Genomic DNA, 15,822 nt, shown 5'->3' with positions numbered 1-15,822 from the left:
AATGGAAACAAGTAAATTCAAATATAACGAAGATCGAACCGAATGTAAACTTTATAAATTCAGATATGCAAATACAAGACACTAAAACTTCGGATTTCCTGAAACGACAGATAAACAGAGATTGAACTTGAGAAATCAAAATTCATACAAAATCAAACCGATTTAACCGGATTACGGGGTACTATGATGTAAACAATAAAAAAAAATATTGGAATGGGGTCGCAAATATGAGTTTTGCATTCAAAGTGGTTTTATATTAATAAAGTCGTATAAACCTATAACTATATAATGGCAAACTTATGACAAGGTCAGATTGGCGTATTCAAAGAAATATTAATATGCAAAATAAGATTGTAGTAGCACTCATGCGTACGTATAAATTCACGGTTACATTTGCGACGTGCAATCGTTAATTTACTTTACAGTGTCTTTACGGATTCAGAAAGACACTAATCTACATCATAGGAATTCAATAGCACACATATGTAACTGTAAATTCACCATTACGTTGATCAAGTGTAATCGTCAATTTACTTTACAGTAGTGTCCTAATTGTCCACCCATAATGCATCTCAAAGTCCTAGCTATGATTACAAAGAAATAACGTTGCGATGACAAACAAATTATGAAAGATGTCGGTTACTTAAAGGTGTTTACTAACACCAAGTCTCATATTTATTTAGATTATAGGTTCTGCGGAATATGTCTCGAGGCATACGAGGTAGCAAGGTCTAAATCGAGTGTAAAAAGGGTTAGTCAAAGTCATGATCTCTTTGGTGGCTTCAAACAATGTCTTCGGAAGTCACTTCTTAAGTCATAGAGCGCAAGCGGTGGAGAAGACAGAATAACTTAACTCATTGTACTTGACTAATTTATAAGGTTAAAAAGACGCCTATTGCTAACAACGACGGGTTTCTTACTGACATTGGGAAAATCACAAAATGATGAATAATGACAGGAAACAGGAAACCCTAACCCAACGTCTACCCATTTCCTCACAGGTTTTACTTTTAGGTTTAAGTTTTCTACAGGAAAGAGCCTTTGCTCTGATACCATAACTGTAACACCCCAACCCGGAACAGGCTAACGTGTTACTATTACAGATATCAAATCAACGCCACAATCCAAAATACAACAAAAATTAATGCAACCTACGTCATATTATTAAACAAAATGAATTAACTTTTAGAAGCTTGAACTTCATTTTTTTATCTCTCATCACTAAATTCCCAGAATCCCGGATTACCTGAAAACAAAATAAGAAAAACAAAACAAGAAAACACGGCTGAGCCAAAAATTGCCCAGTAACGGAAAGAACAATAGTATAGGTAAAGACAGACGTAAGAGAATAAATATACGAACTTCAATTCAAACTCGAAACCAACCTTTTTTACCTAAACATATACTTAATAAAATTCGGATGTATGATCCGACACTTGGCCAGAACATGGTCAACCGCATGCGGAAATATATCAGAACTATAACAAAAACACCCAGAGCCAGAAACATATAACTTGTAACATATAATGTGTGACGTGTAACATATAACGTGTAACATTTAACTGAACTATAATTAAATGCGAAACATAATCCGATACACGATCGGGACGTAATCTGAATATACTCAAATTGAATCAAATGCATATACACATATCAAAACGGACCAGAAATATAGCGAAACAAAATATAATTACTAAGATACACGACGATGATGTTAAAATAAATAGGTCGTGTAATACGGAAGCACCCAGAGCCTAAACAGAGGGGTACACAGCTAGCTAGTCCATGCACCAAGGAGACGGTGTGGGTGGCGTGCACACATTGTTCCATCTCAAACAGAAGTCAGGAGTCAGGAGTCGGAGCTAAGATCGATCTATACGCCTCTAAGTGGCCAAGGTACTACATGAGTACTTTCAGAGACGCCGTGAACTTTGATTACGCACTGTCACGATAAGTGCCATGTCAGGAGTCAGGAGTCAGGAGTCAGAGCTAAGATCGATCTATACGCCTCCAAGTGGCCCTAATACTTCAAAAGTACTAGTTAGAGACGCCGTGAACTTTGATTACGCACTGTCACGATAAGTGCCATGTCGTTGACGCCCCAACGACAAGTCAGAAATGCTCGGGTAACAGAGTACTGAACTAAAGTCGTATAACTAAAATATATTATATAAAATAACTGAACTCAAAATATAACTGACGTGAAACAAAAATCCGTGCTACAAAGTAACGGATCAGAATTTATATTATAAGTAAACGAAAACAGAAACCGCACTACGAAGTAACGGAATATAAATAATACTAAGAGGAAACAAAGACGGAAACCGTACTACCAAGTAACAGAATATAATTAATACTAAGAGTAACAAAAACAGAACCCGTACCTTATAAGCGGAATAGTGTTAATCGTAAAAAGACTTAAGCTTGATTAAACGTCACGAGAACCTACAATATTATTATTATCGTAGTTAAAGTTATATTTTTGTTTGAGCGGTTGACCCGTTTAAATAGACAAACATGTTTGTATCTTTTATTTACATGATCAAGTTTCATAATTAGGCCAAAGAGAATATTGAAATAACTAATATATATGAATGTATGATTTCGTTCGCTTTTACATAAACTGATTAGACGAATTTTAATATTTACAAATAGTATTTATTATCTACAAAACCAATTTATTTAATTAATTGGATGAGGAGCATGCATGGTTTCACAGTTTGTGAATTTACGCACAATAGACCTGCACATATATTATATATATGAACTCCATATATACTCCTATATATATTTAATATTAAGTTACCATTGTTGAATAGAAAAGCTTCTGTAGAAGCAAATTTATAAAACAAAACTTCAATCAACTAAAACTTCATTTAACCGTTCTATTTCATTCCAAAAACAAACGCCAACGTACGTCACGGTTTGTGTTTTAACCCAACAAAATACAATTTGTTATTGTTGTTTCATTAATCAGTTTTTCAAATCGGTCGAAACAAAACATGGAGTATGACTCAATATGGGTTACCTTCGTTGGAGGTAGAAGCGTGGACGCAGCGTTGGTTCGTTCCGGTGGCAGTGACTATGGCACTTGTGATTCTAGTGTAGGTGGCGTAACTCGAAAGAGGAGGAAACGCGGTGTCGGTGATTCCTTGCAACCATTGACGCGACCGAGGTTGTGGCGGTTGTTTCCGAAAGCGATCGTTAGCGGTCGCGGTGGTTTCCGTTAGAAAGTTTCCAGCAAAGGTGACACGTTTCGTGACGATTTGTAGGGGCGGCGAGGGTTGTTGTGAATACGACAGAGAGATTATGATTTTGATTTTGTTTATATAAAGGTTGTTTATTATATTTAAACGAATTAAACACCTTCAATTTCACGATAACTGATAGTTTGTTGAGATAAGCCAAACGAATTTTTTTACCTACAGAGAGTTACGAATAACTTTGTTTAAAATTCAAAATCAAAATTTCATATTTTATTGTAACTTAGATCATGTTATTTCATTCGGGTATGCTTACAATTCAGATACTATTTATCTGTTATATAATAAAAGATGTACATGCACACAAATATTAAACAATAATAATTCTTTTCACAATTCCTTATTCATTTTGTATTTTATATCACACACAGTTAACTTCCGAAAACAATGACAACAACATTTAGCTAATATAACAAACAAAATTCAGATCTATATATGGCTATTATGGTGATTAGTATCTTAAATATAAACATGTTTTAGCTTGAAAAAGGTTTACCTTCATATTGCAACCCGGTGAACTAATTAGTGAAGTTTGTTTTCAAAGTTTGTTGAACATATATGTTAATCTCGTCTCGTTAAACCCCAGATTTTAAACCCGTAATTCAAATCTGAAACGAGCGAGAAAGATAAAAAAAATAGCGGAATCGATCATGTATTAGGCTGTTACCTTCAAGGTGGGGGATTCACGGTGGCGGTACATAGCGGCTTAATGCGGAAACACGGAGAGCGGAGGCGAGCGGTGGTGCGTGACTACCAGCGGTGTCTGCGACTTCTCTGGCGGGTTGCAAGGGCTGCGGTGACTAGTTTCGGCACCAGCGAATCGCGCGGCCTTCCTTCCAACGACCAACAGCGCTGGCTATTGTTTGCGGCGAGTTGCAGGGCGGCGGCGGCAAAGAATATATGTTTAATTTTGAGTCAGATTAATGGTGACAAACAAAGAAGCAGCGAAGTTGCAGTTCTCCCAATCGTACACTAAAAGTTAACTTAAAATTTAAATTTATTTGATGATAACAATTGAGAATTCGAATATCGATCAAGAATTTAAAATATTTGTCACTCTAATATATCCATTTGTTTTATTATCCTTTCCTGTTTTAATTTATTTAAATACATATATTTATATTTTGAAAACCCCTTCAAAAATATATATATCCACCAACAATCTACTTAATATTTATTCAATTAGATTATCATATCAATTTATTATTTATTATTTTATATTAAATATAATTTATATGTAAATCATGATTTTTCGTTTATTAACGGTTCATCGGTTTATCAATTTTCTAACAATCGACATTTATTATTTTATTGTTTCGAATTTTAGTATATTACAATACTACCTCCCTTAAAAGAATTTCGTCCTCGAAATTGCATAATGGAAACAAGTAAATTCAAATATAACGAAGATCGAACCGAATGTAAACTTTATAAATTCAGATATGCAAATACAAGACACTAAAACTTCGGATTTCCTGAAACGACAGATAAACAGAGATTGAACTTGAGAAATCAAAATTTATACAAAATCAAACCGATTTAACCGGATTACGGGGTACTATGATGTAAACAATAAAAAAAAATATTGGAATGGGGTCGCAAATATGAGTTTTGCATTCAAAGTGGTTTTATATTAATAAAGTCGTATAAACCTATAACTATATAATGGCAAACTTATGACAAGGTCAGATTGGCGTATTCAAAGAAATATTAATATGCAAAATAAGATTGTAGTAGCACTCATGCGTACGTATAAATTCACGGTTACATTTGCGACGTGCAATCGTTAATTTACTTTACAGTGTCTTTACGGATTCAGAAAGACACTAATCTACATCATAGGAATTCAATAGCACACATATGTAACTGTAAATTCACCATTACGTTGATCAAGTGTAATCGTCAATTTACTTTACAGTAGTGTCCTAATTGTCCACCCATAATGCATCTCAAAGTCCTAGCTATGATTACAAAGAAATAACGTTGCGATGACAAACAAATTATGAAAGATGTCGGTTACTTAAAGGTGTTTACTAACACCAAGTCTCATATTTATTTAGATTATAGGTTCTGCGGAATATGTCTCGAGGCATACGAGGTAGCAAGGTCTAAATCGAGTGTAAAGAGGGTTAGTCAAAGTCATGATCTCTTTGGTGGCTTCAAACAATGTCTTCGGAAGTCACTTCTTAAGTCATAGAGCGCAAGCGGTGGAGAAGACAGAATAACTTAACTCATTGTACTTGACTAATTTATAAGGTTAAAAAGACGCCTATTGCTAACAACGACGGGTTTCTTACTGACATTGGTAAAGCAAACCGTTGGTAACGGTTTTTGATAATAGAAAACCGAAACTGAACCGTTGAAAATTAAAAACGAACCAAACCGAATCGTTCACACAGTTTGATTACGGTTTAATTTCACGGTTTGGGCTTTACTAGGTCTTTATATAAAATGCACAACGTAAAGTAAAAAAAATGTCCAAAAATAGATAAATATGTCTTTTCATATGATTCAAAACATCTTAGTTGGTTCAACCACATATACAGATCTAACTAACAATGAAGAAAAGCCCACAAATAACTAAGGTAAACTAATGTCTAAAATTAAAGTTTGCTATGGAATGGCTCGGACGGTAGGCTGCATTTTTTCATTTAACTATCAAACCCTTCCTTGAGCACTATAAACTGTAAACTGCAAATACTTAAATATTATGTAATATAAAGTATTTGAAACATTAAAATATAGTTTTTGATATCACGGTACGACCAGTGTATCTATAAACTGTAAACCAAATCGTTCACTACGGTTTGAAAACTTTCAAACCAACAGCCAAAAAATTAAGAAAAACAAAGGCTGACCGCGAAACCAAACGATAACTGGTTTGGCCGGTTTTACGGTTTCAAACCAAACCAAACTATGAACACCCCTAATAGATAACTATACAATTTTCAGTCCACAAAACAGGGTGATCCAAATAAGCATATAATATAACTTACCAAAAAAAAAACTCTCCATATTCTCCGATAGTATTAATCTTAAATATCCCAAATTTTTTCAAGCATGTTATATATGTCGAGTAGAACACACCATTCAATTTTGACAAATTAAAGTTCAAACTAACATGAATTAAAACAGGATTGTGAATCACCCTAATTAAACAAACGTTCTTAAAAACTGAAGAATAGGGACGCGAAGAACGAAATGAGGGGTTGGGTACATATAGGGTATGAAACAAAATGATAATATCCGCGTTCCGATGGCCAAATCTCCTTCTGATCCTACTTCGAAACCTTAAAAAATAATCTATAATCAAAATTAAGTGGCCGATAACAAATTTCCTTCATGTAAAACAAAAGTAATTAAAAGGAAGTGTTAATGTCCAGTTTCAAGTACAAATCTAAACACTAATTGTTTATTCGAAAAAGGAAGTATGGCCTACCACATGTTTCCGACAACAATAATCATTCGCCACACAAAATCGTCGACCGGTTACTTCTGTTCCGGTCGATTCTATTCGGAAAATCCTAAAGCCGGGATGGTTGAAGCTTGAAGATGATTGTATTGTTGGTTCACAAATGGAAGGGAAATAGATCGGTGAAAGAAAATGTTGCTGGATGCATTTACAGGGTACCAAACACCCCTTCAAATCAACGTAAACAAATCCTGCCGCCGTTTCAAATCATCGTGATGGAAACCGTCACCGTCGGTTGGAGGAAGTTACTCGTTGAATTTATGTGTAGGTTTCATATGGTGTAAACTTATTTCCTTTCTGAACAGCTACGTGGGAGGCTAAAATCGTAACACGTGGAATGCACAATAAACCAATTCTAAATGCATATAGATAATAATATGAATTAAATATATTCTTTAAATAAGTGAAGATATTTAATATTTAATTAATGCAAATTGGTGACACCAAAAATGATGAATCGAGCAGTAATTTATTTGACATTTATATTTTGAAGAAGTATAATGGAATGAGATAACTATATGAAACGAAATAATAATTCGTCTTAAACCTATAATCGCCGGAAAGTCCGTAAGCTAACGAATCACCTAACATGATAACTTAAGTTTTATATATTTTGTGCTTTCGCTTTTCACTTATAAGGTACGGTTTCTGTTTTGTTTCCTCTTAGTATTATTTATATTTCATTACTTTATGGTCGGTTTCTGGTTTCTTTCACTCATAGTTATTAATTGGATTCAGTTACTTTGTAGTACGGTTTCCGTTTTCGTATACTCATAGTGCAAATTCAAATCCGTTACTTTGTAGTACGGACTTTCGGAATTTTATATTTTAGTAGCACCAAGTTGTCTCTATCGATACGACCCATTTGGTCTTTGGACGTATTGATTTTATACGTCGTCAACTTTTTATTTAGTTTTGTTCAGTTTCGATACGTTTTAGTTATTAGTTTTGGTTAGAGAGATTTGTAGCATGCAATAGATTTTATAAACTCGTACTCATTATTGCATGTTCCTATGGATAATAATATGAAATTCTGTTAATATGTTATATGCTAGGCAATTATATTGCCTATCAGGTTTAGTACTCTGTTACTCGAGCACAACACTTTTCGTGACAGTGTGTTTTAAAAGTTTACGGCGTCTCTAACTGGTACTTTGATAGTACTTTAGCCGTTTAGAGGCGTATGGATCGATCATAGTTCAGTTATATGTTACACGTTATATGTCATACGTCACACGTTATATGTTATATATTTCGGCTCTGGGTACTCCTTTCATTACGCGACTTATTTTATCAGTGTCACTTGTCGTGTAAGTCAGTCACCGTTATATGTTTAGTATATTGGTTTTTGTTCTGGTATGATATTGTCACATGTTCTAAAAGTATCAGATTTCAGTATCATATTTATTTTCACTATAATAGATTTTGGTTATTATTTTGCTTTCGTTCATTCGTCTTATCGTCATTAATATTGTTCTTTCCGTTACTGGACAATTTTGGCTCAGCCGTGTTTTCTTTTTCTGTGTTTTTCTTATTTGTTCACGGGTAATTCGGGAAATCATGGGAATTAGTGATGAGAGAGAATAATGACGTTCAAGATTTTAAAAGTTAATTCATTGTTGTTTAATAATATGACTTAGGTTGCTTTGATTTATTGTAACTTGGATTAGGGCTTTGATTTGATATCTGTAATAGTGACACGTCAGCCTGTTTCGGGTTGAAGTGTTACAGATTTATACACAGTGTCATTGTAACATTTATCGTTACCTAAAAATGGAATCAATAGTGTATTAGACTTTTTTTAAAACAAATGGTTTTTAAATATATACAACTATTTTGAAATATAGGGTAGGGATATTGTTTTTTAATAATTCAATTTTCACTCTCAACTTTCAATTTATTACCCACTAGTTCCCACTTTCACCCTATACCATCCAATCAAAGTGAAAATAGCTTCTGACATGTATACTAATAGATATTTTGAATTTTAGAGGATAGTTTATTCTAAAAAATCCATAAAACATATAAAATATATTGGATAGCAGAAATATACTAGAATTTTCTCTCTCAAAACATTGTGAAACGTGTAACTGAGTTTATGAATTACGATAACGAGTAGTAAGGTATATCAGTCAATGTTACATGATTGTCTTATCACACGCAAATCGTTTACATGTAACTATTTAGCATCCCTATGAAAAATTGATCACATCTAAAAAAAGTATGGATTCTCCTCACACTTGAGAGATGAAATATAACACGTGACTACTTAAGAGTTGAGACATGAAATAAAATAGTTGACCGTTCTCTTATATTAAAAAAAAGAAGAAGAACTTTACCTCTAAAATATTTAACTCACTATTAATCATAATCTGGAAAAAAAAAAGAACTTTACCTCTAAAATATTTAACTCAGTATTAATCATAATCTTGGCATTGTAACTCTTCCAACGCTGAAACCATTTTCTCTCTCTAGAATATTTTCAACGCCATACAACAATGGACACACCTTCAACCTTCGTATCTCCTATAACGTTCAACTAACTAGAATTTTATTAATTAAATATTTATACACTTTTTTGCAGTTAATTACCCATTCTTGTGCTAAGGCTGTATGCTATAATGAGGGGCATCGAAGTCCCTTCAAGATGTCACGTCAACGCCACGTCGTCGCATCGTAGAAAACGGGGCATTGAAGCCCGCCCCGCTATTGTTAATGCCCTTTGGACGCCCCTAATATATATATATGTATATGTGTATGTGAGAGATGAAGAAAGAGAGGGCCCACCATCCTCCCTTCCACGCCCGTCCAACGACCGATCTCCCTTCCATGCCCGCCTTGAAAGCGCCCCCGGCGGTGTTCCCCCTCTTCCGCGCCCCATAGTGCATGGTCTAACAGGCAGAGATTCAAAACCAGCAAATATAAATAAAATATCAAACAAAACAAAAACAAAAAACATAAGGAATCATATGCACTTCTGTGTTTGTACAACCTCTGTCACTGGTCCCACCTTAACCCAAACAACCTCGAATAAAGAAACCAAACACATCATGAAAGGTAACATGCTACACTTCATTAAAGATGTATTCGCACATGGCCACCTGTTCACAACTTTTAACAAAATCCCATCCCAAACGACATCCCAATTCTAACAAAACGACAATCTCCACCTCCTTCCTATCTTCCCATACACATCACTTCCTTAACTCATAAGCTACATGCATTAGCACTCGTACGTTACAGATTTACCATGCAACAATTATTACTTGTACATTAAAAAGCAAAACTACAAACTACAAAATTCTTTAATAATAACGTTCCCCAAATGTAGATAATGCGGGTAGCCTAAACACAAAACTAAACACAAGAAAATCGTTGCTTTAAATAAGAAAATAATAAAATTAAAATAATAAGCTTTAACTAATTGTACTTTAAATTTACTAATGCATCGACAACTAATTAGGCTGAGGGGTGTGGGGCTTCAACGGGGGCGCTAGAGCCCCTTCGCTCGCGCCCCCAGGCGCTAACACCACACCACCGGGGCGCTAGCGGGGGCGCTAACGGGGCGCTAGCGCGAAAAAACATGCAGGCGTGAGCCTGTTAGCGGGAGAAGAGAGAGTAAAGTGATCTTGGTTTTATACAAAGAGCCGTTGGGCTCTTATTAAATTAAAAAAAAAAAAAATTTCCCTATATAATACCCCATTTCACCCATATCAATCACCACAACTTCAAACCTTCACCCAAAATCAATTCATCTTCCCAACTTTTTTTAAAAAAAATGGCTGGAAATTGGTACCCAAACCTTGATTCAGATTATATTGACGACGATTTATGGTCGTCACCGCACCAACCGATGTTTTATTCGGAGTCGCAAGAATCATCCAGCTTTCAACCATCCAACACACAACCGTCTCGTAACTTTGTTGTTCCGGAGACACAAGAATCACACGGTGAAGCTACGGGACCAAAAAGACGCGTCCACCGGAAAAAAACAACTTGCAACGGACGGGTCGGGACCGGCTTCGACTCCTAGGACGAAACGGAAAGCCACTCCATGGTCATCGGATGAGAAGGAAGCCTTATGTCGGGCTTGGATAGTCATTTATGAGGATTGGGGTTGCGGTAATTGTTTTAACGTTTTTAAAAATGATTTTTAATAAAAAAGTTAAATAAAAAAGTTAAATGGAAATCTAATTTATTTATTCATTTTGCAGCCGACTACCAAAAGAGCAAGATTTTTTGGCCAAAGGTTAGGGAGACGTTCTATACGCTCGTTGAGAGTACAGAGCGGAACGCCGATATGATTTCGGGTCGGTGGTCCGAAATCAGAAAATTTGTCGGCTTGTTTACTAATCTTTTCAACAGGAACAGCGGTCGTATGAGACCAAGTGGCAGTGATGATTTGGCGGTTTACAATTTCACGGTCGAAGAGTGGAAGCAGGAGTGTTTGCGGAGGTATGTGATGGTGAAGACGCGGGACGATTTAAAGTTGTGGGAGAGGTTGAAAAGGTGTTCCAAGTGGGTTGAGCTGGTGGCGCCGGACGTTGATGCGGAAGTATGGCCGAAACGGACTAAAACTAGTTCGTCTGGAGCGTATAGCACTTCAACCGGGTCGGATTGCCGCGTTGGATTCGACCTAAACATTGCGGAGGAGGAAACGTCTTCACCGCCGAGGAGGCGGCCATTGGGAAGGGACGCCAAGGGGAAAAAACCGGCTGACGGGGAAGCCGTAAACATCGCCAATCTTGTTGAATCCCTCAATAAATTCAACAAAACCATGGAGGTGGTCTCTAATGACAAAAAGGAAAAAAGTCGAATGAGAGATTTGGACTTTCTTACTAGAGACTTCAGTAACCTAAATCCGGTCGATCAAATGCTAATGGAAAAGCAAAAGGAACGTATCCGAAAGAGGTTGATCGAAGAAGACCAAGCCGAAGAATAAGAATAATGTTTTTTTTAGTACTTTAATTTTTATTTTATTTTTAGATATTAATGTGTGTTTTTTTTAATAATTTATGAGTTTTTTTAATAATACGTTGTTTGAATATATCTATAAAAAAATAAAAAAAAAATTCGCTGCAGCCCCTACTGAAGCCCCTCTACACCAGGGCCAGGGGCTCCAAAGGGGCTCCAACACCCCTCTTATCCAGTTTCTCTCTGCCACACGTCATAATATTATTGGTTGAAGCCCCCATTAAAACCCCTAACCCCTCAGCCTTAGGGATTAATAGATATAATCAAATTTTATAAATCAATTTCTAATCTATCTAAAAACGTGCGTGCATTAGACGCTTGTACTACTCATGCATCAACTTCTTGTATATTGCAAGCAATTCAAGAACAGCTAATTATAAATAATAATAGTATATAAAACGTCGAAAGATTATATTACAAATAATAAAAATAAAAGTATCATCATCATCATCGTCAAATATAACAATCACATCATCATAATAAACCCTAAAATCAACAACTATAAAAATTGAATAAAATCCAACAAATCACAAAACAAACAAAAACAAAACAAAACGCCCACAAATCTCTCAGATCTCTACATCATCAACCCGGCAGCAACCACAGCACCAAAAACCGACCCGACCGACACAACTCGGGTCAACCCGGCAGCATTAGGTGAAGCAGCCGGAGACCCAGTTGGAGTAGAAGCAATCGACGGCGGCAGAGCACCAGGACCACCAGCCGGAGTGTCAGCAGTAGGCGGAGCCGGCGGAGATGCCGCCGGAGATTCCGTCGGAGTGGCTGACGGAGACACGGTGGGTGCGGCGGTGGGAGACACGGTCGGGGCGGCGGTGGGTGACTGAGAGAGAGCAGATCCGGCGGCTAAGGCGAGTAGAAGTACGATGACGAAGGTTGAAGATGCCATTGTTGTTGGTCTCTCTCGGTGTGTTTTAAGGATAATAATATTGTAGAGAGAGAAAGTGGTTTTAGAGAGAGAGAGAGAGAGAGTGGGTATTGGAATGGGGTTATGAGGGTTTATATATAGACAAGGTTTTTAGTCGGTTTCCAGGGTGACACCTCATCAAGATTCAATCCTGGCCGTTGGTTTTTGTTTTGGTGTCTTCATCATCGTACGCGTGTCCCATGATGAAAACCGGTCTAAATTTTATTTAGAGTTAATGACCATTTTCGTCCCTGTGGTTTGTTACTTTCACCACTTCAGTCCAAAATTTGAATTTTTGTCAATTTAGTCCTCATGGTTATAAATATTAGCCAATTACGTGCCATCCGTCTAACGACATCCAGCTATGCCGTTAAGGGTATTTTTGTCTTTCTTCTTTTTATTTTGAGTTAGTGGTCATTTTACTCCCAATGGTTTGATACTTTTGCCACTTCAGTCCAAAGTTTGAAAATTTGTCAATTTATTGTTAAGTTTAATTCGTTTTTTTTCTATAACACTAAAAAACATAATCCAAGCCCAAAACCATCGAGCAACCTCCAATATAGGTATACATTTACTCTGTTGACAATGATAATCATACCCCCCTCGTATTTAGTTTCTAGACGTTTCCTAAACTCTCCCCTTGGTGGAATTTAATGGTAAAGTGGTCAAGGTAATTCACTGAAACCGAATTGTACAGAAAAAACTAAAAATCGTTTCTTTGATTAATGTATAATAGTTAACTTCGACCCAGATTTTGGTAAGATATGTTAATCTCTAAACCCTAAATATTACGCATTCATCAAAGAAACGATTTTTAGTTTTTTTCGTACAATTCGATTTCAAGGAATTCCACCATGAGGGAGTGTTTAGGAACCGTCTAGAAACTAAATACGAGGGGAATGGGTATGAATATTGTTTTCGACAGAGTAAATGCAGACCCGTTTTGGTTTTTGCTCAATGGTTTTGGGCTTGGATTATGCTCTTCCGGGTGATAGACAAAAAAAACTGAATTAAATTGAACATCGAATTGAAAAATTTTCAAACTTTGGACTGAATTGGCAAAAGTATCAAACCACAGGGACAAAAATGACCATTAACTCAATATAAAAAGGAGAAAGACAAAAATACCCTTAAACTTACGGCATAGTTGGATGCCGTTAGACGGATGGGACGTAATTGGCCAATATTTAAAACTATGAGGACTAAATTGACAAAATTGCAATCTTTGGACTGAAGTGGCGAAAGTAGCAAACCACAGGGACGAAAATGGCCATTAACTCTTTTATTTAAGTTTTAAAGATTTTGGGGAATATTTTTAATGCAATCTTGTGAAAATAGGATTTGACGGTGGATATATTTGACTTTTTTATTATTGATTATGTTGTGAAGTATTTGGAAAAATATTAAAATTGAGAAATAAGACGTATTTAATATTTTGTTGCTATGTATATATAAATGTCGTGATCATCTATATCACTTTCGCGGTTGATTTTGTTGTACGAAAGTCTACATCCCGGGCACCACGTCTACACGTTCATCTTTCATAGTCAACACGGTTTGATAATCACCGGAGTGCTAAATGCGAGATATATGGATTATTATGAAAATTAATATTTAACTTAAATTTAAGATAGTATTAATGTATTAACGGAAAACAATTAGTTTGAAGCTATATACAGCTAAATTTAAATCATGATGAATAATGATAACCATAGTTTTATCATGTTGAAAAGTTTGAATTATGTTTATCAGTTATACTGCTAAAACCAGTTAAATAGGTCATAGGTTAATTAGTCAAATGAGTCAAATGGTATCTCACTAGCCCTATGGCTTTTCTAACTAGAGGTCGTGGGTTTGAGTTTTATTTGGAACAATGTGCTTCATATTGAGATATGAGTCGGTGGATTTTTCCAGTGTTGTCTGTTTCCTTCTGATAGGTGAGCTAGATCATCACGTTTTGTTCTTCCGATAGAAAGGAGACGGTGTAACGATATTAAGGAGAATGGAGGAGGTTTCCGACGTGATGCGGCCGGAGAATGTCCATTTAAAATAAATACCCTTTTAGTATGGACCGATACTAGCCAACTTTGAAGTTGGGACTATTATTTGTCGATATGACATAGTTGGGCTTATTTAAAAAACCAATATTCCTTAAATATTTGACATGACATGTAAATTTTTTTTAAAAATGTATAAAATATATAAAAAAAAAATTAACGATCAAACATAAACAAACGAACATCATTAAACACAAACAATTGAATATTAACAAACAACGAATGAATGTAAACGAAAGTAAATGACCAAACACAAAAGAACACATTACCTAACATTTATGTTAGGGTTTGTGAAGCCTCTGTTTGTTTTATTTAGTCCCATTAGATATTTTACAGGTGATTAAGAAACTCAAGTCGTTGTCTATTTATATTGTATGATATAATAGCAATTGTAATCTGGTGTACTAAGCATAATAAAGAAATCCTAGTCGCATCATGTGAACGTATGATGCCTTAACCGAACCATGCAAATCACACGTTCTTGTTCTTTTACCATTTTGTTTGTGTGCGTGTGGCATTATTCTACTGTTGATTGAGACCTAATAGTTTACAAACACAATTGAACGAATGAATCCGTTCATGTTCATCCCTTTAATTAGCCGAACGAAATTTCTTGTTCATGTCAGTTCATTTAATTAAAGAACAAACACAAACGATTTTTCCACCAAACAATTCACAAATTGCTTGCTGAGCATTCGATTCATTTACCGTCCACTCAAAGTACTACATAGCTAGTGAAATGGTTGTAAGATTTGCAAAGCTCAATCAACAATATTGAGGAGAGAGAGGGAAACGCAGTAGGCACCACCCACTCTACAACAATGACACCACCAAGGACCACCACACAATCATGTAAACTTCGACCTATGAGTTTTTACAAACGTACACAACGATTTTGAAACTAGTTTTATGTGTTCGGTAAGAATTTCGAGATCTAGACACTACATTTGCGTGGCCAATTAATGTTGAATTTTTTCATCTGATTTAAATAAGTTTTGTTTAATTAATTTTGTTAAATAAGTTGCATATTTGGACGAGGTGCATATTTTTATAACTTTGTTCAATAACAACCTGATTTATAGTTAGTATAATTATATTAATGGAGTATTTATGTTAAAAAAAAAGTGTTTG

At 35.5% G+C, this 15,822-nt stretch overlaps 1 protein-coding gene across 1 annotated transcript; it reads right to left on the bottom strand.

The window, feature by feature from the left end:
- Window positions 1-12,271: 12,271 nt before the first annotated feature.
- LOC143610988 (uncharacterized) lies at window positions 12,272-12,633 on the bottom strand. The gene has a single exon (XM_077085321.1). The coding sequence runs from the start codon at window positions 12,614-12,616 to the stop codon at window positions 12,287-12,289; it is 330 nt and encodes a 109-aa protein (XP_076941436.1). The 5' UTR covers window positions 12,617-12,633; the 3' UTR covers window positions 12,272-12,286.
- Between the last annotated feature and the right edge of the window lie 3,189 nt (window positions 12,634-15,822).

This window comes from Bidens hawaiensis, unplaced genomic scaffold (assembly GCF_021521415.1).
Source record: "Bidens hawaiensis isolate Kalapana, Puna unplaced genomic scaffold, B.hawaiensis_p1.1 tig00028811_1, whole genome shotgun sequence".
Classification (NCBI taxonomy): domain Eukaryota; kingdom Viridiplantae; phylum Streptophyta; class Magnoliopsida; order Asterales; family Asteraceae; genus Bidens; species Bidens hawaiensis.
This window is presented reverse-complemented; position numbering and strand designations above follow the sequence as displayed.